Source organism: Ornithodoros turicata, chromosome 4, assembly GCF_037126465.1.
Source record: "Ornithodoros turicata isolate Travis chromosome 4, ASM3712646v1, whole genome shotgun sequence".
NCBI lineage: Eukaryota > Metazoa > Arthropoda > Arachnida > Ixodida > Argasidae > Ornithodoros > Ornithodoros turicata.
In genome coordinates, this window is record NC_088204.1 from 2,961,896 (window position 1) to 2,988,393 (window position 26,498).

The following is a 26,498-nucleotide window of genomic DNA, read 5'->3' on the forward strand; positions in this document are numbered from 1 at the left end:
GCCTTTAATCTGCGACAAGGAGCAGGGGTCGAGCTTCAAAACTGCGTAGCGTAGCTCTCTGCATCGTCAACGAGTGCTTCCGTTGGCACTGTTCAGAGGCTAGACATTCACGAAAGTTTCTTTTTTTTAATGGCATAAGTTACCTATCGGGATGAAGACGTGACGGACTAGATCTGTTGGTGTTCGTGACGAGGATTGTGTTTTCGACGAATATTTTTGAGAAATCTCTACGCAAGATGGGTTTCTTTCTGTTTACTTGCATGGTCCTGCTGTTCCAGCTAGGTGAGTCTCTTGCTGGGCTATACTATTGCTGAGCAAGCTGATAGGGTCTAACTAGGTTGTAGACAATGGCCATAGAAGGAGTTTTTTTTTTTAAATTGTGGAACACATTATCAAGATTTTTAGCCAACTTTTAACATTGTAGCCACTGAAGACTATAATCACAGTTGGAGAACGATTCGGACGTACTTTGTAACATGGTGTTACGCTAACCACGAGGTCTTTGTAACCGCGGGGAACACGCTAGCGCATGGAACCTAAACTTTGTTATTGGTCACGCAGTAATATCTGCTAGTAGACCGCTACTGAGTGTAGTCCGTAAAATGATAGTTTCCTCTTTTTTCGAACATTCTACAGGTGGTTCACGATGTCAGAAGACGTGCAACGAGGACGGTAAGAATAGCTTTCCTAACATATTTAACGCACATTTTAACCCGCAGTTATCGACGTGCTTCCAACGAAGATAACAGGGGTCACTTAACCCTTAATTCATTTCCTTGGATTATAACTGGAGGATTTCGTTGGTAGGCGAAAATTGGAAGGAAAGACAGCCATAAAGAGCGGCTAAGAAGCAGGCGAGCTGGTGATAACGTATCTCCATAACGAACCCTAAGACTGTGTTTGTATGCTTTGCCCCAGTCTCAGGGCTCGTTAGGCGGATAGACAGCCAATTATCTCAGCGGCTCGTTGCAGAGATTGCTGAATTAGAGAGAGAAAAAATCACAGGAGGGTTACGGTTGTGCAGCGCGAGTTTCAGCGACAGCACCGTGGGCAGTGGTTCGTCATCTTAACCGTCCAATTCTAATCGAAGTAATGCAGCAATGCATGGCAAGTCAACGGTAGCGCTGTGAGTTCATTCTTGTGAGTTCATAGGCGATCGCACACCGAGGAACTGTACCCAAATGGGTTCTCCCTGAATTGCGCCGTGAAGCTCTTCGTGGCTCCTTCGTCTTTTGCTTTCCTCTGACGCCTCTTTGCCTTTGCTTCGCCGGCACGTCTGCAGGGTCTTCGCGTCTATGTTGTTTTGCCTCAGCTTCGGCGGCACGCACGTTAGGATCCTGACGTCGCACTCCGTTGTTTACGGCATCGGCTGCACGACGAGCTGGGTCTTCCCGAGCTCTGCGCTTCCGTTCGCGCTCTCGTGCCCGCCGCAAAGCTTGTGCGTCACCAGGACCCGGTATTTCCAGGGCTTCTGAAGAAGAACTACTAAGTGTGTTTATGTTTTACACCAACGCCATGCTAACATTGCCCTCGTCATCGGCGTCGCTAATATCGCGTTCGCTTTTCCTTATATGCCGACCTTCTGAGTTTAAAGACTGATGCTCATTCCAGAAAACATCCTGGAAAATGACAAATGGTACGGATACCGCTACGAGATAGTCGCAGAAGCTGCTTCTGTGGGCAGTACAGACGACGTGGGCAATTCGAGGATGGACTGCCATGTGAGAATCGCCCGTGTAGGACCATGTCAGTACAAGTTCCAGGTCAGTCGTTTCCCGATCGTCTCTCCAGGAGAATTGGGCCACATTTATGGAATTGCTCTATGCTTCTTACACACGCTATTGAACCGTAGTACTGCGCAACGTCGTAACCTATCCGCCGCCTTATTATCTGTCAGTTGCGAGGGCGCTTGCATTCGTGCTGATAACATGCTCCTGAGTAAACAGTTCCATGTTCCTCAGTGCTATCGTGTTAGGGTTGTAGAAACTACAAGATGTAGATGATGACGACGTTCAGGGTGGAAAAGCGGTTGCTATATCTGCATAAGAGTCGATACTACCACCTAAAGGCCTTGCCTACAGTGTTGCCCTTCTGAAAGTGCTCCAGTGACATACACATGGAACCCTGTATACTGTAGGTAGAGCAATGCTTATTTGCTGCTGGAGGAGGGCCTCCTGGACAGAAGGTCTTTTTGTTGAAGCACCTGGAACTAGAAGAGGTTGCAAGGTATACAAAGCCTCGTGTGCTTTCAGTTCATCTTCCATGTTATACATTTACATTACATCCCTTTAGACGTTCCGTAGTGGTGACACTGTCAGACGGTCAAGTGGAAAACATTGCTGTTTCGCCTGGTGAACCTGAACACTGGCAGAACATTAGGAGGGCTCTGATATCTGCTTTCGTTTTGAAGAAGTCACACCTTCGAAACGGAGCTGATACAATGGTATGAGACCTCCTTTGTGAGTGGCCGATATATCAGGAAGACAATTGCCTATTTCGTCTTTCAGATCACAGACGTCCATGGCACATGTCCCTGGAAAATGACCCCGGGTGAACGGTACGGCTTGGCTAAGAGCAAGAAAGACATGTTGTACTGTCACTTTCCAAGTCGTCCGGACAGCAAGCAGAGCCCGTGGTCTATTTTTGCAAACATGGTAAGTAATTTGTTGATGCTTAGTAACGCTATGTCACCTGTTACTCAACATTGCTGGTGTAGGCGTTTATCATGTGACAGTATCGATAAAACTGTCCAACTGTTCATGAGCGCTCGAATATCATGTATGTGTTCTGTTTAAGGCCAATAATATTAAGTTACTTTTTCGCAGACCTTCATTCAATACCTGATCAATTCCACGGTGGAATGCGAATACGAGGCCGCTGAAGACTTGTCGCATTTAGAATCGGTGTCGTGTCACGAACGTCATGCCATTATGTTAGAGTCGACGCATAACACCGCTACAGCTGTGCAGACGAACATACAGTGAGTCCCTGCTGAGTTTCTGTTGTACGGCAGTGTAACACTGAGTTTCTATCAGAGTGACCGCAATGTCCTTGCGAAGTTTCTGTCACAATGGTCATATACTATTCGCACCGATTTTACTTTTCTTCATTTTCTCTCTCTATTTCTTAATTGCAGTTATACTATGAAACTTGAAATTGGAGCCCCATTGGACTCCCAGCCGGAATGGGCGGGCACCGGTCACCCCACGGTGCCGTCGGGAATTCCTTACGTTCATACAAAAACGGCAGACCCGTCCTCCAGAAGCTACATCCCCAGAGATGATCTAGACGAAGCGATCCGCGCCAAATTTTCTGAACTCGTCCTCGCGGCCCGTCCGGAAGTTGGCCTCTACACCATTCACCAGTTCCAGGACCTCATGGAACTCATGAGGTCTTCTCCGGATTTGGTACCTTTCGTGGAATCTGTCGTCGGGTGTGAGTTCCTGCCTTCGGATGTGGTCTGCACACCGCAGTTGAAGGTAATTTTTGGTGGACCCACTGCATTTACTTGCCCAGCCGGAGAGCTTTTAGCTTTTCTTTCTGTCCTCTACCAGGAACTGGCTATGGCCTACCTTCAAGATGCCTTAGTTCAAGGCAACAATTACCCCACCTTAAGGGCGTTCAGGCACCTCGCTACTGAAGGTCACGTGACTGATGCGTATTTGAAGCTTCCGTTCCACTCGTGGCATTATATTCGGGTGGACGACCCTCGCTACCTGGAAGAAGTATTCGTAAGTACGACATCATTTCAGTTCATCGCGCTAGTGGACGAGTTCGTGAAAATCGTTCAACTAATTTTTTTTTTTTAATTCACGCAGGAAATCTGTAAATCGACCGAATCCAAGATGTGCTGGTTGGTCCTGGGTCGAATGGCGTTGAAGCATTTCGAAGAAACGTCAACCCGTGGAGACAACCATGTAGTGTAGACTCCTCCTAGCTTTCGTAACGATATGCTAACAATGCCGTAACAGTGATCTGTCAAGTTGTTGACTTCGAAAAGTGTTGCTCCCACTGTATTCTTCTTATTTGCGCAGCCTAAGACAGCGAGCGTATACCAAAAGTCAAACGTCCAGTGTTGTCGTCTGCTCGCTTGCGCACGCCGCCATTTCGTGTCGTCTGCTATTTTACCAACGCAAACTGCTTCTTCTTTCGAGCTTGGATGTTACGTTTTTTTGTCCTAGTCTTAGACATTGCAAATGTTTAAATATGATAGAACCACGAATACGTGCATGTATGTAATACAGCGACATCTAAATGCAGATTCCACCAATCACAGAACGCATCTTCAAGCATGCGCTTACCTACCTGAGGTCTCACTGCGACCTGCAGAACGACGCCTTCCCACCTAGCTTCACAGATGCCGAAAAGATTGATTACATCATTACCATGTTGAAGGTAGAAGGAAACGCTAATCCATGATGAGTTAAGCTTACAATGTCGGCTTTCTTTTTGCTGTTGCTGTTTCTTACTTCAGACTATCCGTAACGGGGAAGTCACAGCACAACTATCAGGCACATCGGATAGTTTACTTGGTTGTGCTCAGAACCCAAGTTTGCCAGACCACGTGCGCGTCACTGCCGTTGAGGTAGGCATACACCTTTTTATAAAAGCAAGCGCCACCTGTGGCGCGCAAAGGCTCATGGGAACTTACAGCGCCTCAGAGCATTACGAGACGGCCAGAGGCGGAGGTATACGAAGAACAACAACATTCCCGGTGCGCGCAGCAGCAGCGTCAATAGGGGTAAACGATAACCGAAGCAGACGACAGAGCAGTGTCCCTCAAAGTTCCCATGCTGCTTTGCGCCGCGCGCTTGGTGGCGCGCGCTTCTTTTTAAAATCAGCCGTGGTCCAAGTACCAAAAGTCTCTCTGAAACCCGCAGGCTTTACATGGCTTCGACACTCTGCGCAAAGAATCACGCTTTCATTATCTAAAGGACAAGATGTTGAGGGTCCTCGAAGACCCTAATCTCCCTTCTTCGGTCAAGATAGCAATTTACAAAGTGTTTACTTCGCGCCCTGCATTTCTGGATCCCGAAATCATCAAGAAGCTCGAGAAGGTCCCTGACTGGACAGATGTCAAAGATTACGTCGTGTCCGACTACCTCGATGGCCTTCTCGACGCGGTTAAATTTGAATTCTTCTCCGACCACGAGCAAACCCGTAAGCGCCACGAGACCCTGTAAGTTTTCTTGGTTCAGGCGGAGTTGTGACAGTGTGCAGATGACCGCTAAATCATCTTGCGTTTCAATGCCCAGCAACCGGACGGCAGCACTGTGGGAAAAATGGACGGAACATCGCACACCATGGAAGCTTCGATCTGCAAGAAGCACCACGGCACGGTTGTTGGAGCTACCCTTCTTGCCGAAAGAAATTCGCAAGTTTGGCTTCAAGTTTGCGTCAGAGTACATCTCCAGCATCAAGTCCTCTTTTCCTTACTTGACGAAGGACTTGCAGCTTGTCCTTGCGGGACGCACGTTTGATTTCGCTGAGGTCGGCACATTCCTGGAAGGTACAATTAAATTGGCGTCTGTTTTAATGTTCACGATCAGCGCAATATCCTGATCTATGTATTGCACTGTATATGTTGACCTTTTGCTGCTCATTGTTTTAGAGTCTGCTCAGCTTTGTGTTTCACCTCTCGCGTCAAGAGCAAAAGAAGCACAGAAAAGAGCGTTCCCGGACTAGCGGTGAACAGTGCCTGTGACGTGAACTTCACCACATAGCATGCTCCTAGCCTACCATCATCTCGAATGATATCGTAATCTGCCCTGAAGTGTTGAAAACAGGAGGCGCACGCCTTTTTTGTGACAATTATGAACCGCATAAGTGTCGCATAAAAGGCGTACGCCCCCCGTTTTCAACGAATCAGGGCAGATGACGATATCATTCGAGATGATGGTTGGCCAGGAGCGGTGACATGCAGGTTTTCATGCAGGTGACAATGAAAAACAATTGAGACTTCGTGTTGTGTCTGTCCTTTCGTGTTCCCTACATTCTTAAAAATGAACTTCACCTCATAGCACGCTCCTAGCCAACCATCATCTCGAATGATATCGTTATCTGCCCTGATTCGTTGAAAACGGGAGGCGTACGCCTTTTTGTGACACTTATGCTGTTCATAATTGTCACAGAAAAGGCGTACGCCTCCCGTTTTCAACAAATCAGGGCAGATAACGATATCACTGGAGATGATGGTTGGCTAGGAGCGTGCTATGAGGTGAAGTTCATTTTTAAGAGTGTAGTCTCGGGGTCTTACGTTATGCATCATGCAGGTGAAGTTCGTTCCTAAGAGTGTAGATAGTACGCAAATAAAGAGCTTATCTCCAGTACACTATACGAGCGTCCCTTTTCACAGGACTTGACCGATATTTAAGGCACGATTGTCGAGATGAAACCTTGGCTGAAGACCTACGGTCGCTTTTACAACCACAGAAATCCAAGTTTCTGCAAAATTTGCCAGAGATGCAAGAAAGCCTGAGAGGGATTCTGAACAAGGCGGGTTCAGAATCGGAGTTATCCTTGCCAATGTCCTACCTTCGTATGTTTGGTAAGCCCATTATCCTTCCGCGATAACTGAGCTGTAATTAATAATTAACGGTACGCTTACTGTAGGTTCAGACATGATATACTCAAGCTTTGACGATACCCACAAACTCATCAAGGGAATCCCGAAGGCGGTACAAGCGTCGTCACTCGCTAGAAATCCGGTCCTCGGTCAAACCTTCAACTTGACCAGGACTATTCGAGTCATCGAAGCATACCTCGTAGTACCAACTATTATGGGCCTTCCCCTTAACTGGACAACGAGCGCCACACTAGCAGTCTCCTTCAGATCAGGTCTCCGAGCTGTGGACCGCGATACCTACTCCGGCTTCTTCCACCCTAGGTACGTCGGCCTAGGTGCTCTTATTAGGGCGCAGGAAATATTCGCAATACGTATCGTTAAGGCTCCGGGTTTTTCCCGCGATTCCGCGAAATATCGCGGAAAATCCGGAATTCATCGTGGAATATCCTTCGTTTGGCCCGGAATTTCACGAAATATCTTATCTCTAGATGCGTCCGGATATTCGGGTTCTCGAATTCGAATCATTCTCGAATCGAAATAACCAATATTCGAATATTCGTAGAACATGTGAACGACACCTCCCGAAAGTGGGCTTCACCTTACGCTTCCCTGCATGAGGTGAAGCCAGCTTTACGAAATTACCCATGCTACAGGATCAACACAGATAGATGGTAGTTTAGCGTAAGATAACGTTAGCGCAAGTTTATTGTGCGTACTTCGCCTGAGGAAAGGGGCCGCGTCCTTCTGCGTCCTTCCAGTGTGCAGTTTAGCGGTAGTGGGAGATTTTGATTTGATGTTTGGGAGCTTGCCTTTAAAGGCTCTTAAATCATTGCTACAGTCCAGAAACAAAAAGGGAGTCCTAATTGGATCTAGCCTCCACAGGGCATGTATTGTAAGCTTCCTATAATATTCCTATATATAGCAATATAGGAATATTCCTATATATAGTTCCTATAATATTCCTATAAAGTTCCCATAAACTCTGTAGGTGCCGAAATATATTTCAGCAGTATAACATGATTGCAGGCGACAGACGGAATTCTTTGTCAGAGGAGAACACAAGATATCATGTATGTAGTGCCGAGCCACAACAGTGCTTCGAATCTGTAATTTTATAAAATGTCCATTGTTCCCATATGACCCAAGAGAATAAAGCGTTTTCCATTTCAAGAAGCCATTGACTGCTTGCCACGGAAAATCGCGGAATTGGCTATGTTACGCTTTGTTTTCATGAAATGTCATTGATCTGCAGTGCTGCTTTGACCTTCCTGAACGGCATGTTGCTGGACTTTCCAACGGTGACCAAGATCGGGGTTCAAGCCAACAGCTCCGCTTATACTTCGACTCAGCTGGATGTAAAGTTGCGGTCGAACGGACCCAAGATGGAAGTAGAAATTTTGAAACCCACCAAAGAACAGAAGGTTCTGATGCTCAAGTAAGACCGCGTGAGACCTTAGAAGAAAACTCATTTACGATCGAACGAATCAAGGCGTGTAGTAAATTTCTTAGAAGTGTTATGGAAATCTTGTTTTCTACCATGAAGAGTCTGTGGTTATAAGGTGATGTTTCCTATAGGAGAACCAATCAGCTCATCAAACACAACACTCTTCAAGAAATGACCGACTGGGACGTGGACAGAGTGACAAAAAGGTGGTGTTCCAGCGAAGAATTGAGCATGGCGGTTGGTTTGCGCGCATGCGTCGATCAATCCTACGCTGACGTCACTCATCGCATGAAACCTTGGTTTTTGATGGCTGCACCGGCGCACTGGAGTTTCGTCTTGACGCCACACGCAGAAAGGTACTCCATGCAGGTTCTGTAGGTATCCGTATAGGCACTATGCGGCGGTTACCTACCGGCAGTGTGTAACGGCATTACAGTGGTACCGTTTACAAAGTTTCGCACACCAGGTTTTTCAGAAGGTGCTTTAATTCGTCACATTATCCATCACATTACCCGTTACGTTGTTCTTCACGATACCCTTCGTATTATTCCTTCACATTTTGGTCTTCACAACATCCTTCAAGTTACCCGTTCCATTGCTCGTCACATGATCCGTTACATCGTCCATCACACTATCTCTCAAATTACCCATCGCATTACCCGTTACACGTCACATTCCCGCGATTATGTTCCATAGCAGCTGTTCCGTCCTTTTCCTCGCCTAATGTGTCTTTTTGACTACTCAATATCAAGTTGTTCACGGCTCCAAATTTGCAACTGATCTTCATTTATCTTCTTTATCCGCAGCTCTGTCAGTTCCTACGTTATTAGCGCGGTGTTGCCACATCCGGGTCCCAGACATCAAGGCCTGAAACTACATGGGTACATACGAGGTACGTGCTGGTGTTTACGAAAATAGTCTTCAAGTACGTATGCTTATTAAGTGTAGCTTTTTCTTTGTGTTCAGAAAGTTTCCCAGAGAAACAAGTCACCTTCCTGGATTACGAAGATAAAGGCCTAGAGGTTATCATACCAGGATCATCTCCGATTCGATTCGGAGTCAAGGAGAAGCCGTTAAATGTCGATGACGATGACTCTGTTAAGGGCAATTTCTTGGAAGTGTCATGTTCCTTCGCCCCAGACCATGTCTACGTGCTGTCCTACACGGTCAGTCCACAGAAGCGCTGTTCACGTGACTTTATTAACAGACCGTGCTCAGTGTAAGGAACACGAAAGTCTTGTTGCAGAATGAAACCAGATTGGAGACAAGAACATTGGCTGGTAAAGGTCACGTAAAATCCCAGCCTATTACAGCCATGGTGCACAGGAAGTCTTGGGTGCTGAAATCTCCTCAGGCCATCTACAGTTTCGTCTCTGTGAAAGACATTCACTCCAGTAGTGTTAAAACGGATATGAAATTTCTGATTGAAAGGTAATTCATTTTGGGTCTCACTGCTGAGTCGCAGATCACTGGCTCCGTAAGCGCTCACAAAGTAAATGTTTTTTTTAATAATTATTTTCTATTCTACATATTCCGATTCAATTGCTTGTATGTGATGCGGTAACCGCGTACGGCGTTTCCTCGGCGGAAAAGCGTAACCCCAAGCAGCACAATGTACTGAAAGTCCAGTGCAATAGGGGATGGACGGGTAGGTGGAAGTCCTTGAACAGACTCTTCAACCTAAGAAGCATTGATAAGACACATACCGTCCAGCCCTATTGCACTCGACTTTCAGTGCATTGTGCTGCTTGGGACGTTACACACTTCAAATTAATTCCCACACCTCCGGGTGCCAGCAAACCACGGTGTATCAGCACCAGCAGGTTATACGTCGCTCAGAGTCACAGTTAACACTCGCTAACACAAAACTATTACTACTACTGCACCAGGAGGTGGTATGAACAGAGATTAGAGACAGGACTATACGCTGACACTAGCAATGCAGCTTTGTTGGTTCGAGCCTAGTCCTGTCCGGTTTTGTTTTTGTGTCTCTCTCCCCACCACCTCCTTGTGCTCAAGGAAACGATACTGTCCACATCTAATGTCGCTCGAACTGCCGATGTACTTGGTAATAGCGTCTGTGTCATTGCATAGATCTCACACTATACCGTTGCTTGCTCTCAGCTAACACGTATGAATCCATTCACAGGAAGCAGGCAACAGAGTCTCGTGATTGGCTATCAGATGTCGTGCCGGAGGAATTCTGGGATGGCGATAAGAGAGCGTGGCTTCACGTCCAGAGTGACTGGAAGCACCAGAGTGGCGGAGGAAAGTCAAAGACCTCCCGCGGTGGCCGTAGCTACGCACTGACTCCAAAGACGGTAGCCGAGCTCCTGGTCCATTCTAGGGTTACGGCCACTCATCGCTTGTACCAAGTGAACTTGACCCACACTGAGCGCGGTTCGGGAAGAATGTTGGTAAGAAGGAACTCTGGTCGCCTTCAGGCCGACCTGTGGCTATAGTCCTGTCCTTCGTTTTCACGCCCATAAGACGGGTAGCGTTTCTGTGCAGGTTACGTCGTAGGCGCTTATACACCAGTGACAATGTCACGCCGAGACCATATCGTTGTAAAATGTGATATTCAGTGGAACAGTACCTCTTCTTTTTCTTTTTGCTTTTTTCGATTTTGCTCTTCCCGTTCTTTTACACTGATCTTCTCAGTCATTGATTTTTCTGAACGGCAAATCTTTGACCATATCACATCCGGAAACATGGGTATGAGACCGATACTGCAATGTTTGGCAACGCCTTCGGTGTCTATAATTGGCCAAATTTCTCTCCCGGAAACAGTTCTTACATATATTATAATAAATGAACAAATTTTAAATATTCGCACTGCGTCTGCACATAAGGAAGCCGCAGCGATAGTATAGTGATGCAAGGGCTTCCCGAGAGGAGGGCAAAGGGGGGGGGCATGCCCCCCCCCCCCCCCGGAGCTCCAAGGTCAGTTCTGACAGTAGTGAGATCTGGTGTCGTCTGGGGTCGTCATGAGTATTCTCAGATGTAATCCTCTGTACACCCGAACACAGTTCGCAGCGTCCATCTACAGGAAAAGGTGGGGGAGAAGGGAGTACATCTCACACATGTGGCGAACTTCTGTGAATATGACGTCACTAGATGAATGGACGCAGAGGGAACGTAACATAGAACGTGCTAAAGATGCCACAAACATCCGTGACGGTCTACAAAGTGTCAAAACCACGTTTCAGGCCTTCGCAAACTTCACGCATTACGAGAAACATCTCCGGAAAGGACACACCAAGCACTGGTCGAGCTTCTCTAACCTGACGGTGCCGCATCACTCCTGGGAGCTCCAACTGGAGACCAAGGAAGGACCTCTAGAGATCCACGGGAAAGTGGCTCTGCTCGCTGAGAAGATGGTCTTGAAAGAGTCGCCCTGGAAGCTTTTCGTAAGTATCCCTTCATACTACGTATACTATAGGTACCTTGATACTCGAGAAACAAAGAATATCACCTCAAGGTAAAAAAAAAAAAAAAAAAAAGAACGGGCATGTCGGTGTTGATCTTGCACGACGAACTAGCACTGGGAACAGGACAGAGAGAAGAGACGACAGGACAGGTGCTGTCCTTAGCACCTGTCCTGCCGTGTCTTCCCTCTGCCTCGTTCCCAGTGCTAGTTCGTCATGAAAGAATATCATGCCTATATGTGAGCCCTGACGATGCTCCTGGACACTCCCTACTCTCTCGCCCTACTCTCTCTCCCCCCTCTCTCTCTACTCTCTCTCTCACTCTTCCCTCCTGCACACGTCACTCCGCCGCTCACAGTCTCAGTTGCTCTGTGATGCTGACATACACCAAAAAATAAAAAAAACTGGATACTATATCTTTAGGCATCCTGCCAAACTCGTTTAAACGCGGTATCCTTATCTTCTTCGTCCAATCAGAGGATGACTTTTATAGTATCTTCTTCTGTCTCCTTCTTCTTCTCACACATTTTCTTCGTCTCCTCTCTCTACTATACTGTTGCAGACGGACATACACGGCCGTCGACGTTGGCAGGCCCAATAAAGCTGTCGCATAAAAAGTTAAAAGTCACGAAATAAGTTAGTCGGAATAGGTGAAAACTGAAGACTTCTTCCAGGACACGGGAAATGTCAGCTCTCGACTCTCTCTAACTATACTACAGTCAAACTCCTTTACAACGAAACTCAGGGGACAGCAAAAAAAATTCGCAGTAAAGGTATTTTCGTTAAAAAGGATGTCCATTAGTGGACCTATAGGGCTCCAGCGGGACCGCAAAAAAAATTTGCTGTAGTGGTATTTTCGTTAAAAAAGTGTTCGCTATAAAGGAGTTTGACTGTATATACACTCTTAGAAATGAACTTCACCGCATAGCACGCTCCTAGCCAACCATCATCTCGAATGATATCGTTATCTGTTCTGATTTGTTGAAAACGGGAGGCGTACGCCTTTTTTGTGACACTTATGCTGTTCATAATTGTCACAAAAAAAGGCGTACGCCTCCCGTTTTCAGCAAATCACAACAAATAACGATATCATTCGAGATGGTGGTTGGCTAGGAGCGTGCTATGCGGTGAAGTTCATTTTTAAGAGTGTAGTTGAACGGTGACCTTCTTTTGCGTTCACTCATCGTAATAATACGAGATCGACATTTTGCTTCCGCTAGACGACTTGGTGGCATCCAAGCACCAGTCACTTATTCGAAGCCAACCGTCGGAAGGTGCAGCTCCAGTTTTCGGGTCCTGGTGAGAAGGCCCGGTCGACGTTCGGAGGCGCCGACCTCCATGGTTCCGCTTCCTTCTCTGTCTCTCAAAATGACGAAGAACAACAAGTACTTCGGTGCCACGCCGACGTCGCATTCCTGGACGGCCAGTAAGACGGTGTCTTGCTTCTTTTCTTGCCGTTCTTCAGCGCGTACACTCTTAAAAACGAACTTCACCGCATAGCACGCTTCTAGCCAACCATAATCTCGAATGATATCGTTATCTGCCCTGATTTGTTGAAAACGGTAGGCGTACGCCTTTTTTGTGACAATTATGAACAGCATAAGTGTCACAAAAAAGGCGTACGCCTCCCGTTTTCAACAAATCAGGGCAGATAACGATATCATTCGAGATTATGGTTGGCTAGGAGCGTGCTATGCGGTGAAGTTCATTTTTAAGAGTGTAATATGGAAATGCTTCGCCAGACTTCTTGTGTCTGCATTTTGTTCTTTCCAGACAAAAGCTGAATATAGATGTGAGAGACCCCGTGCACAACACCAAATGGACAACGGAAGGCACTCTCGACTTCGACGACGACGGCCTCCCCATTGTGTCCGTTCTATCTCACATAAGCCATGGCCCAGCAGACGACAGAGTAGCCACGTATCAGCTTCGGATCCACAACCCGATGCTAGTGTGTCCAACGGCCCAGTTCTCTCACAGTATAAAATCCAACTTCTGGCAGTATGATGCGCGTGCGTCTGCGGAATGTCGCGACAACGACGTCATCAAGGGAGAGTTGACGATTCGTTCAGATTCCGACGCGTGGGACTTGCTGCGCATGAATCTCAACCGTGAGTAGAATATGTTTTCCGTTACTTTCCGTTTCGGGGTACACTCTTAAAAATGAACTTCACCACATAGCACACTCCTAGCCAACCACCATCCCGAATGACAACGTTCTCGCCCCTGATTTGCTGAAAACGGAAGGCGGAGCCTATTTTGTGCTCATTATGCACGACACAGAATAGGCTCCGCCTCCCGTTTTCAACAAATCAGGGGCGAGAACGGTGTCATTCGGGATGATGGTTGGCTAGGAGCGTGCTATGTGGTGAAGTTCATTTTTAAGAGTGTATCGTGGCCCGCCTCGCTTCTGTTTTAGTTCCCATTTTCAACGCCGAATATTTAGAAGAGAGATCCTTCTTCTGTTGGGTCGGCACTACACTCTTAAAAATGAACTTCACCGTATAGCACGCTCCTAGCCAACCATAATCCCGAATGACAACCTTTTTGCTCCAGATTTGTTGAAAACGGGGGGCGGAGCCTATTTTGTGCCATTATGCACGGCACAGAATAGGCTCCACCTCCCGTTTTCAGTAAATCAGGGGCGAGAACGTTGTCATTCGGGATTATAGTTGGCTAGGAGCGTGCTTTGTGGTGAAGTTCATTTCTAAGAGTGTATCGTCTGGGCGAGGCCTTCTTTATTCCAGTTTGATCTTGTTTACTCCATGTGGTGTTGGCTTGACGCTGCAGCAGAACGGTCTCTGATTGAAATGCCTGTGGCACCGTTACTTTGCATAACGCTTTCACTTTGCATAACACTGGTCTTTAAACCAGCATACAGCTTCGCGGTGACGTTTCTACATGCATCTCATTAATGCAGCCCACAAGGACATTTAAGGTGAAATAAATGACTGAAATAAATGAATCAAATTAATGGCGTTATGAAACCCTCGTTCCAGAAACACTCGACTCCGGTGAGGCTGGGAGTGTTGAATCCATGAACATGACGTACGCGCTGGGAGCTATCAATGTGGACGCCATTTGGGACAAAGAAGTGTATATGAAGAACGGCTTCTTCTTACACAAAGTATGTAAGCTTACGCTCCATGTGTTATACACGGAGAACCTGTTTAGGTGGGGATATCACCCGTCGCGGCCCCATGTATTTTCTATGGGGCAAACTTTTCAATTTTTCTCGATAAATACTCGTCCGATCTTCACGATATCGGTATAATTTGATAGCTTTTAATGATTATGAGAAAATGGATTTTTCAAATTTTAAATTTTGGCTTGGATTTTTTGTTGAGACGTTGTAGAACGTGTGCAAAATAGACAAAAGTTGACCTTGGACTTCTGAAGCGAATAGCAGAAAAAGAAATCATCCTAGGCGACATTTGCTCAATCCATTTTTTTCTAAAATGTGTCCTGAACGTTTTGGTACCGCTATCTCGCGTGTAAAGTCAGCCGTTCTTGAGATGAATAAAAATAACTGAGGGTATGTACAGCGCTTCCTCGGGACAACTTTTTTCTGCCGCCCGGTGCTGCCTCGACGCGGGCTTTATACGTCCAGAAGGTATAGAAGGTCCAGAACCCGCTGCTGCCGGACACCAACCGGATGTAGGGTAGTGGCGCCCCGTAGTGACAGCTTTTTGGACGTTATAAGGAAGGGGGAAAGTGGAACGGGACGGTCGCATCTGGAAACCCATTTATGAAACCGATACCACTATGTTTATGTACGGCATCGGCCGAAAATCTACTTGGCTAATGCTGGCTCGGCTTTCGCAGCTGCAGAGGCTCCAGCGGCCGTGACGTCACTCCCTAACCAAAGGAGTGAGAGGAGAGGGCGGTGCTCAGAGGCATTCTTTTTCTCAAGGCAGCGCCCTCATTGGTCCTTAGAGAGTGATGTTTTCTCCTTTATCCAGAGAGTGAATTCCTGCATACTCTCAACGTCCGGCGTCTGCTCTTGTCACGTATTCCATCGAATAACAGTCGAACTACGCCACTATATCGCGTGGGATTTTCGATACCATTATCGGTATAGTCAGGGAGGAATAAAATGACACTATATTTCGATATCGACTGGAATGCATGCGACCGTCTGTTTGAAGGAGCAGCGAGCAATGTGCATTACTCGAAACCCAGCTTCATGAAATCGAGCGATCAATGGGCATCCGCCGTACAAAATATTTCCTCCTGAACGGCATCTCGTCACAAAAACGCCCTGAAAAACCAGCCATAAGTGGTGTGCCGTGACCTTGACGGTCCGACACGATCTGCTGGAGTGACGCAGTGTATAGCGAACGGCCATATGAGCTCTCCTGTGCAACTGAAGATCTGCCTGCTAAACCGACACAGCGTGGCGCCACTTGTGGCGATGACGTCAAATTCGCTTGCGGTTTCTCTGAAAGATTTTTTTTTGATTGCGTGTTAGCGCCGCGAAGCAACTGTGGCTATGAGCGGCGTACAGATGTGGACAGACGGAGAGAGGACAGCAGGAAGGAGTGGGGGACAGGGGGATTAGTATGCGTCCTGGGCCGACTTCAAGGGGAACTGTACCGACATTCGTCTGGAAAGTCTTCGGAAAACCCAGGGAAAACCTCAGACAGCACAGCCGGTGGTAGGATTCGAACCCACCACCTCCCAGTCTACAGCACGACCTTGGTTACCACCAACGAGCGGACGCCTTAGCCCACTCGGCCATGCCGCTGGTTTCTCTGAAAGAGTTGAGGGATTTTCTATAGAGGTTGTCCAGATTCCTCGCGAAGGGGTATCTCGCGAAGGCGTCAGCCACGGTAACTGTTCTTGAACAAGAACGCGTGGTATTTGTTCCCCAATCCGCCGTAGCCGAAACGAAGACTTTATTGAGAGTACTATACCATGCCACAACAACAACAACAACAACAGATAAATTAATGATGATGAATTGGGTCCCACGCAAGAACATGCACCCGAGGGAACTTGATGAAACCCTGATGTCAAAATTGGCGAGGTTGGTTCACGGTTAAAACGAATTAAAAAAGCTCAGTGCAGTGAAAGCAAATAAGACGACGGACGAAACGACACGAACACAGCACTGAACTGTTCAACCAAATGTTTATTTTTGGCACAACATTATTTCTCATACACGATCGTCCCAACTCATTAATTATGTCTTGTCCAGGGCGAATCCGTTCCATTCCTCACTCTTCGTCTGATTGGATTGCGGAAGAGCTCTGATTGGTCCTTGACATCTCGAGTGAAGTCGCAGGATAAGGACACGCATTTGAAGCTAACATATCGCCCCGTCTTGTCTGGACCTGCACGATTACTTACGCTACGTGCATACCCTACTGAGGTAAGAAAGTTTACAAAGCGATAAGACACTATTATGTCCAGCCTATAAGAAAGGCATGTTTCAGCTGCGCCCTATACTGCTGTTCCTAAAACTCTGTCAGGATTGATTAAATTAATGGTTGATATAATTGATTACATGATGATTCATGAAGTACACTTCGTGTTGCTCTTAGGTTGAGCACGGGGATGAGTACTATTTCCTTTTCTTCATTTTTTTCCTTACTGGACAACCCAAGCCGCATGGCGGGAGATAACGCCGTTTGCCTTTCGCAGATGCATTCGACATCCCTGTCTTATTTATTGATTAATTAATTGATTGTGTTTCTGTGTATAGGATCATTCAATCGTTGAAACCGTATTGGCTGTGGGACTTGTGCCGCAGCCCTTCAAAAACAGTCTGATGATCGCATCGCATTCGGACTTGCTTCGAAATTTCGAAGCGGCTCTCAAGCACAAAATGACAGAGACATCTGACCTGCTGCGGTCCGCATTGAACGACGAAGAACACCCGCTAAATGAACTTCTCCAGCCTGTTATCGGAGTTCCCCTCGGCGACTTCGCTAAGCGGCAGACGCGTGAGGTAATCATGTACTGCTTTAACTATCTAAGTTCCATGACGTGATCGTTGATTTTCAGTTGCACGATCAATTGGTGAAAGCTGGAGCTACGGCATTCGAGGTTGCCTCGTCGTTCAAGTCTCTCTACGCACCGTTCGCCGCTGTCTTATTCGGGTTGGCGAAAAAGGCTGAGGATGCTTCTAAGATAGCAGACTTCCACTTCAAGCAGACGATACCGGGTAATTACATGCGCGTCTGACGTATGACGGAATATTTAACGATGGACTGGTCAGTGCAAATAGTGGTGTCGACATGTCTCTCCTGACTGCGGTAGGCGACCTGCGAAACGATTGCATATGTACAGCCTATAGCGAAACCGGATATAACGAAGGTCTGGTTGTAATGAAGGTAGTGTGACGTACATCTGTATACTATGCTATTCGCTAAACAGTGCAGGCGATTGTGAACGTGTATAGTGAAACTCGATATAACGAAGGGCTGGTTATAGCGAGCATGATAGTGACGACACAGTGTCACCAATGACTGTTCTATGCTATCTGCTAAACGGTGTCGGTGATCACGAACGTCATAAATGAAACCTAATATAACGAAGTGCCAGTTATAACGAATATAAAAGTAATGACACAATGTCGCCTACAAGCCTATGCTATTCGCTCGGTGTTCAAAGGTGCCGGATGTCGATAATAAAACGGAATATAGTGATATATCGGATGTAGCGATGGCATTCTGTCGGCGATATATGTAGCGATATATCGGATACAACGAACAGACATTTCGTCTCACTCTTGCTTCAATTTAGTCCTTTACAGGAAAGCTTATGGTTTTATGTTTTTGTATCAATGTTCTATTTTAGGCTGGGCGTTCTACTACTTCAACCTCGACAAGACTCTCCGACACACCGTGACACATGTCCCAGAAGTTTCTTGGAACGCATTCAAGACATACTACTCTACGCCAGTACATGAATCCTACCAACTCTGGACGTTCTATCTGCCGCAGTGGTCCGAAATCGTCAATGCATTGGTATCCTATCTAATATAACCTAGAATTTAGCTAATAGAGATAAGTAAAATGATAAGTTGGCTCACAGACAAATCAATCACGCGCAGAAATCGACTGTGGCGCGGTATGGAATACTGCACCAGCAGCCGCATGCACGTGTGACCGGTATACCACGTTTGCGAGATGGGCAAAAGATGGCGGCCATCTTCGGAATGGACCACGTGATCACATTCGACGGCTCTCATTGGGTGTTTCCTGAGTATCCAGCCCCATACTGCACTTACCTCCTTGCTCATCACAAGAGAGGCCACGCGTTCACACTGGCGACGAACAAGGAAGACATCCTGGTTGACTATCCAGACATGAACGGCAGATTTACGTTGACCATCACTGGCAGTGGAGAAGTGAAGCTGAATGGAAGAAAAGAGCCCTTAATTTTGCCCTTCGAGAGCCCATCACGGTAAGCGTGATAATCGTCTCTAGCAACGTCTCTAGCAACGTGTACAGTCATAAAAACTTTTAACTGTAACACTTAAGGATCTAATAATTTTTTGTCACTCTTACACATGTATAAAACTGAGAATTCGAAAGAAATCCCAAAACCGCGTTTAGGTATCTGTATAGCCTCTTTGCCATCCCTTTTGGCACCTGAATCAGTGTTGCGGAGTTGCCACTCCGGAGTTGGAATGATTCCGGAATCATTCCAGATTTATCAGAGCTTGGAATGGAATTGGAATGGAATGGTCTTGGGGGAGGGGCAGAGGTGGGAAGTAAAGGCATATTGCTGTGGCATTACATTTACCTTTTAAGGCATAAGCTTCAAAGGTGTCCTGCATGAGTTTTCTTCCTGTCTTTTCTTTCTTTGTGTGTATGTGTGTGTGTGTGTGTGTGTGAAATTAAAGGAATGGAATGGGGTTGCCGAGCCACTCCAGGAGTGGGAATTGACCACACCTTTTTATTCCGAGGAATTGAAAGGAATGGAATTATTACAAATCTCCATTCCTGGGAATGGAATTGGAATGGAATGGGTATCCCCATTCCGCAACCCGGACCTGAATCATACTCTGTTGTTTCTTAATTTTTTTTTTGCTGGGTCTTCAGATCTTGTATTAATTTTTTGCAAATTAAATTTCAGTCACGTGAAGGCGTTCCGCGACGGCCCCGTGATTCGTGTCGATGGACCTGGACTCGACGTTCACTGCGACTCAGCGAAATTCTTCTGCTTCTTTATCCTGGATGCTCCCTATCAGGGTTCACTCGTGGGAATGCTGGGAAATGCCGACGGAAACAGAGACAACGACTTTGCTGTAAGCAGCCTTTACTGGTCACTGTGGCATTTCATAGGCTGATCCATGTGGGCCCAGTGAAATCGGCCCAGGAGGCTTGATCCTCCCAGCGATAGTCGTGACGTTGCTGGCAGAGCGTGACCGACTACGGCGAGCAATAGACACCTCCCTGTTTGTAAACAAATGACGTCATAATGTTAGACAGCGCCACCAATAGACCTCTACCTGAGAAACGTCATGATGACGTTGGTGGGCAGACTGAAACCGAAACAAATCGGAAGGGGAGGGCCGGGTCCCACGAATGGACACACGAGCACTATGACGTCAAACAACAACTTTATTTTCGACCTTGGAGAGTGGGGAGTTTCATCGCCACAGGCGATACTCTACCCCATTGCTGGATGGAATGGGGGGAATAAAATAACGAGCCCCTTCACAATAACGATCCAAGTCCGATGGTGTCCAGAAATGTCAGAAGAGCTTTGAGTGCAGAGCGTTGCTGGGCTGGATTGGGCCAGGGGCCAAGCAATTTCGATAGGGAGAAAGGGCGAGAGTCCAGCTGACGAAGAGACTCGGAGAGTGTGGTTCGGGAAGGTTCGTAGTGAGGGCAATGAAGAAGAATGTGCTCCAGATCCTCAAGAGCACCACAGTCTACTATGACGTCATTTGTTTACAATCTAGGAGAGGTCTATTGAAAGAAAAGTAGGACCGAAGGTCGCGTCCCTCTCAGGGACCATCGTAATACCCTCAAGACCGTAGCTTTCGGGCGCGACCTTGTCCGCCCCTTAGCTTCGAGTCTACCAAATTGGTGGCGCTGTCGAACACTATGACGTCATTTGTTTACAAACAGGGAGAGGTCTATTTGGTAGAGTTGAACTACACTCGAAGCTAAAGGCGAACAAGGTCGTGCCCGAAAGCCACGGTCTTTAGGGGATTACGATGGTCCCTGAAAGGGACGCGACCTTCGGTCCTACTTTTCTTTCAATAGACCTCTCCTTGTTTGTAAACAAATGACGTCGTAGTGCTCGTGTGTCCATTCGTGGAACCCAGCCCTCTCCTTCCAATTTGTTTCGGTTTCAGTCTCTCTACCAGCGTCATGATGACGTTTCCCGGGTAGAGGTCTATTCCATCACCACCACCACCACCATGTGGTAGGACATAGCACACGACCTACACCTTACAGCTCCTATATACTGGGCCATACACGTGGATGCTGTACCACGCAAAACACTGTCTGTGCATCTTACATCGTATTGTGACTCGTAAATCAGAGTTGTACGCAAGCGTTACTAGTAATTGCGTTACAAGTAATCAATTACTTTTTTCAGTAAATTTGAACGTAATCAATTAATTTTGTGAGCAAGTAATTTTTCAAGTAATCTTATTACAATTTTCGGTAATCAATTACTGAGTAATCTATTACTTCTTTAACATTCTGTCAGCAATGGCAACACTTTTCAGCGAGCCAATCTGATCTTCTGTTCCACCACGAGTTCGACTGAAGCAATGACGCAGAGGTCACTGTGACGGCCGTCTCTAGTCCTCACGTGTTCCATGCAGACCACAGTAATATGATAATCCCTTACAACCGCGACCTACTGGAGCAACAGTAACAATATAGTAACAAAACGAAGCGGATGTTTCGACGCCTGTATATACGGTCGTCCTCATCTGGGACAGGAGGCGAGACAATTTAAAAGTAACGTGAAAAGTAACGCGTTACATTTTTAATCGGTAACGTATTACGTTTTTGATGCAGTAATTTGTAACGGTAAAGAATTACTTTTCGCGCGGTAGTAACAGTAATTGTAATCAGTTACTTTTTTCGAGTAACGTGTAAAACTCTGCTCGTAATTACTGGTAGTTTCATAATTCCTCATGACAGCTTCCAGACGGCAGTTCAGCCTCGGACATCGCAACCCTGGCGACCAGCTACGAACTGGGCAACCGACCCGAATGCCACGCCTTACTCTCGCCCCAGGTTAACCTTGAAACGAATCCGCACTGCAGCCACCACGCCGTGTCCAGCGAATGTCTGGCTGTTACGAAGATGGGAAGCGCTATGCAAGTGGCCTGTACCTGGGATCTTCACAAGGGACGTTCCGAATGTGCCAGGCTTAACTTTATGACGGCTGCGTGCTGGTACCACGGATTCAATGAAGAGATACGGCGGTGTGGTAGGTTCCTACCAGGCTGTTGGTAAAATGAATTATTATTATCGTTATTGCTATTGGACCTATGGAACTGTATTGAATCTGTTAGAATTACGCGGAATGACTGGAATTATGCCGACTGGTTGTCATCGAGACAAAACATCATGTACGTGTGCCTTTTTAGGTCCAATCTAATCTAATCTGTAGATGAACCAGTGATAAATCATACACTGGCTCGACACAACATATGAGAAAACTAAATCGGAAATTTGACGTTCCGATGCCTATGTAAGCATCATCACCAGTATATGAACAAAACGCTATCAGAGCCTCTCTCTCTCTTATTATCTCTCTCTCTCATTCTCTCTCTCTCTTATTATCTCTCTCTCATTCTCTCTCTCTCTCATTCTCTCTCCTATTCTCTCTCTCTCTCATTCTCTCTCTCTCTCTTATTATCTCTCTCATTCTCTCTCTCTCTCTCATTCTCTCTCCTATTCTCTCTCTCTCTCTTATTCTCTCTCTCTCATTCTCTCTCCTATTCTCTCTCTCTCTCTTATTCTCTCTCTCTCTCTCTTATTCTCTGTTAGCACAGCGTAGCAGCTGTAACGGCATGTTTCATCATGTCATGTAAAGTACGTATGTATGATTTATCGATACGAGAACTAATCTTATCTCATGCCTATCATGAAATAATCTTATCTCACTCTCGAATAATTGCTGTGTATCTCGTTTACTCCAGGTGGGTGCCCAACAGCAAACTCTGTTACGGGAACAGTCACAGTGGAACCCGCCAAAGTTCTCGAGGTCGCTCTGCTCCTCGATGCAGATTCATTCCGCGAGGATGAATTCGTTAACATCATTCACGGCACGAAACGATTGGCTATGAATATCGACACAGTTTTCGTGGAACAGGGCTACGTCACCAGATACACATTGATAAGTACTCTGAAGGGTTCACCAAGCTTCTATGCTTCCACTAAGTAAGTCGGAATATGTCCCTAAATTTGTTTAAAATAAATTGCGTTAATAGAGACTTTAAACTTGGAAGAAAAATGACGCTTTTCTCACTATGGGAAACGGTTGTACTGCATAACTTAAGTATACTGCGTCATATGCGTTAAGTTATGCGTCATACTGCGTTAAGTATACTGCGTGATGGTAACGACATCAATATCCTCAGTCTCGTGATAAAGTCTTGACGTCGTCTAGGACAACAGATGTGGCTCCCCCTGGAAGCACCGTGTCCAGAAATTGGTCGCTTTCATCAGGTGGCTCCCATAATCGCCTTCTCATATAATAATTATACCCCCCCCCCTCCCCTTCGATGTTACAGTTAAAAGTGGATTACGTATATGACACTTCGATAGACTTGGTCTATTACATCTGCACGCAAGGATGTTCAAAAAGATACATGTCGTGCTTAGCGAGACACGGGGTCTCGAACAAACTTTGTCGTCCAGCTCTGACGGCAGGGGAGCGAGATCTACGCCCATTGGTATACTCCTAAGCACGTGACCTGCCCCGCGGTCTCCTCACTGGCCGAGATGTCACAGCAGGATGAGTTGGAGGTTCTTCGCGTCTGTTACCCCATTTGCTATTAGACTTGGAATCGCGCCTAACTTGAAACCGTGTATGTAATACTACCAGTGGAGTATCTAGGGTGTGGCAGGTGTGGACAGCTGCCATGGGCGCTAGGTGAACATGGGCGCCACTATGTGGTCGAGTGTGAATGTGCCAGGTCGGGCACTCAACCTGGCACATTCATAAATGATCTAAAGCAACCGCCATTATGGAGGTTGTAGTGTGAAACCTAGTGCGGACCACACGAAAACGCATCCCCAAGGACATCATGTTACCCATGTTGCCATGGGCGCAGGTAGCTCTAGATACGCCACTGAATACTACGTGTGGATGTGTGTACGCCTGTGTATTCAGCATGATCCTTAGTGTTGTGACAGCTTTTTATGGCCCTACTGACAGCTCGAGACGTCTCCTTCTTTATACTCTTGGGCTTTTTTTTTACCGCATGCACGAAACGCTGCGAGAAAGCGGCGTGTCAAATTTACAAAACATTGGCTGAAGACTTTCATGAACTTCTTCCAGCGATGTTTTCGTGGAGAGTCAGGAAGGCCTAAACTCTCTTCTGAAATCTCTGACCCGGGAATCCGGCCACGCCACAGCTCAACTCGACTACCTTTTAGACTACGCATTGGATCACGTGCCCTTTGATACCAAGGCCACTCGTGTCATCCTTGCGCTGGCTGCATCAGATTTTAATGTAAGTTTTTTTTCTATGCTTTGGATAAGGGACAAGAGAACGCGCGTATCAGTTCAATTACGTTACCCCCCATTCTTTCCTTCTATATCCATCGTCATCAGCATCAATATCATCATCTCTCCAACTGAGCTATAAAATTTCGCTAACGTTTTGGTAGTTGTGAAATCTACCATCCTCCTCGTACAGGAGTAGTTCTACTACATATCATACCAACGTCGTCTTCCCCTCCTCCTTTCCCCCTTCCCTTTTCCGCGCCCTCATTCTCTTTAAAGGAGCAATGAGGTGACATTCAACATCTCTCGAAATCCTGCCTCGTCTGTCAAGCTGTCCACCAGGAGTCACCACACAAAATATTGTTGCTCTGCGGTGCGTTATAACTATGCGATCGCTTTTACAAAAAAGAAAAGAGAAAAAGAACTATCAAAGAAAGCAGCCGCCGACGGTCGACACGATGCTCTCTCGTGACGTATTGGAGGCTCCGTGCCTCGCTTCTTTGTTTTTTCTTCGCAGCTCACGCGCCGCTTATACATGCGTGAGCTGTACCACTGTACGTCACTGGTCACGTGAGGGGAGGAGCATACGTCACGACGTCCTCTCGTTCTGCGATGCGCTCTTGTTACGAGAAGAAGGGTTTTTTCAAAGGTGTACGGAACACAGCCCTCGCGCTCGCTCTGTAGGCCATCTACGCCCATCGTTTTTTGGCGCGAATTCATTTTAGTAGTTGGAGAACATTCTACACTAAAAACGACACAAAAAAAGTTGGTGTTCGCCTCAGAGCTCCTCACATCCTCGACTATCATTCTTCCACCTCTCGCAACTATTACGTCAGATTCGCCATCGGCGACGTGCGTAATTTTCGATATTGCTATGGCCACCATGCCATGCCCCGCTATAATTATGTGCGCAATCATAACACTGCCCGTACATATTTCAGACGACACGGAGCAAGCTGGACAACCTGCTGAACAAGCTGGAGTCTTCCGGCGCGACCCTGTACGCCTTCTCGACTTTCCCGACCATCGACAGAGGAAAGAAGGTGTTCGGAGTCCGCGCCGACGGTCTCATCTTCCCGTCTCTGTCTAAGGAAACCTACCTGGACTACCCTTCGAGGGCCGGACTTCTGGCGAAACTTGCGGCCGCTACCAAGGGCTCCATTTACCATAAGAGCTTCGTCGCTGCCGGAGAGCCCGGCTCCTTCTTTGATGCCGTATCGGAAGAGATCATGGCCAAAGTCGGAAAGGAAGTTCGCCGTTGTAGGCAGTGTACTTGTTCGATGAGTTCGTCTTGGAACATGGTCAGCCGTTGTAAGACGGTTGATTGCTAGGTGTTTGTCGGGTTATATCGGGTATTCCAGCTAGCTTATGAAAAAAGAAGAAAAAAAAACAATCACGGTCAAAGCCATTCAATGAAAGTTCGTTAGAAAACGTTATTCCACCCCAGTGCACACGACATATCCCTGAGACATCCCAGAAACATCCCAGAAACGTAGCAAAAGTCACAGTCGTCTCGTGCGTCACATGGATATTGCATGGATATACACAATGGGCCGTTATCGGTACTCGTAGCTTGTACATCCCTGCGACATCCCCTGGACATGGAGCACAGGATATGTCATAATAATAAGAATAACTCGGTTTTAAAGAATAAATTTGGTTTAATTGATTTCTTGAATGATGCTGTGTAGGTACGTGGAATATGTAATGGGAGTAATATACGTAAGTAATGCAAGTAAGTAATGTATGTAATGGTTTACATGTGCGTAGCTTCGGGGGTTCTGATTTTGTGCTTGTTTGGCCACCGATTTTTCTTCTCGTTTAGGCTACGTTTGGTTCATCCTCTATCGCTACGGGTCGATAGTTTCGTCTTCGTTTTCTAGGGACTATGTATCACGCGTGACAGAATTTTCTGTATTTTATTTGCATTTCGTTCCTGTATGACAGTATGATATGTCTGTAATAAAATATCCCCCATGTGCGAAAGTTCAGTGGTGAAATGTTTGCGCGTTCTGTCAGTATGTATTTATTTTCGTATAGTACTGTATGCCTTATCCCCCTCTATCCCCTTTCATGGATTGCCAGTACAAGTGTCTGTGTTATCGGTAAGACCTGTTCCAGGCGAGGGGTCTCGATATTGATACAGAGCACAGAGCGAGCGTTATCGTTATATATAAAGTCCGCGCGCTCCAAGGCCGTTTTGATAGGCTGGCGCAAGAGCGCGTGGCGAATCACGGTGCGAGGTGATGCATTTAATAATAATAACATTAATAACAACAACAATAATAATGATAAATTTATTTTTGATAAGGTGCCCATAAACATGATGCCCGATCTTCAACATGTGCACATGAAAAAGAAATCGGAAGTAAAAAAAAAAGCTCGATGCAGATGTGCG

At 46.6% G+C, this 26,498-nt stretch overlaps 1 protein-coding gene across 1 annotated transcript; it reads left to right on the forward strand.

The window, feature by feature from the left end:
* Positions 1–26,091, forward strand: LOC135390667 (uncharacterized). Its single transcript, XM_064620471.1, has 36 exons — positions 1–282; positions 637–672; positions 1,612–1,763; positions 2,138–2,226; positions 2,293–2,443; positions 2,508–2,654; positions 2,826–2,980; positions 3,137–3,479; positions 3,555–3,731; positions 3,819–3,917; positions 4,261–4,395; positions 4,475–4,585; positions 4,881–5,179; positions 5,256–5,509; positions 6,356–6,547; positions 6,613–6,886; positions 7,818–8,000; positions 8,141–8,365; positions 8,816–8,901; positions 8,976–9,175; positions 9,256–9,440; positions 10,159–10,426; positions 11,219–11,419; positions 12,658–12,863; positions 13,211–13,548; positions 14,437–14,564; positions 16,638–16,811; positions 17,145–17,390; positions 17,447–17,606; positions 18,242–18,411; positions 18,498–18,850; positions 19,526–19,697; positions 21,562–21,853; positions 22,569–22,809; positions 23,933–24,107; positions 25,042–26,091. The coding sequence occupies exons 1-36, from the start codon at positions 237–239 to the stop codon at positions 25,429–25,431; spliced, it is 7,053 nt and encodes a 2,350-aa protein (XP_064476541.1). The 5' UTR covers positions 1–236; the 3' UTR covers positions 25,432–26,091.
* Positions 26,092–26,498: the final 407 nt, after the last annotated feature.

Excerpts from the sequence above, each read along its gene's own strand:
- LOC135390667 (XM_064620471.1), top strand. The coding sequence starts at position 237 with ATGGGTTTCTTTCTGTTTACTTGCATGGTCCTGCTGTTCCAGCTAG. Across the intron at positions 5,510-6,355 it reads GGTCGGCACATTCCTGGAAG|GACTTGACCGATATTTAAGG; the intron begins GTACAATTAAAT and ends CCCTTTTCACAG. Across the intron at positions 14,565-16,637 it reads ACGGCTTCTTCTTACACAAA|GGCGAATCCGTTCCATTCCT; the intron begins GTATGTAAGCTT and ends TGTCTTGTCCAG.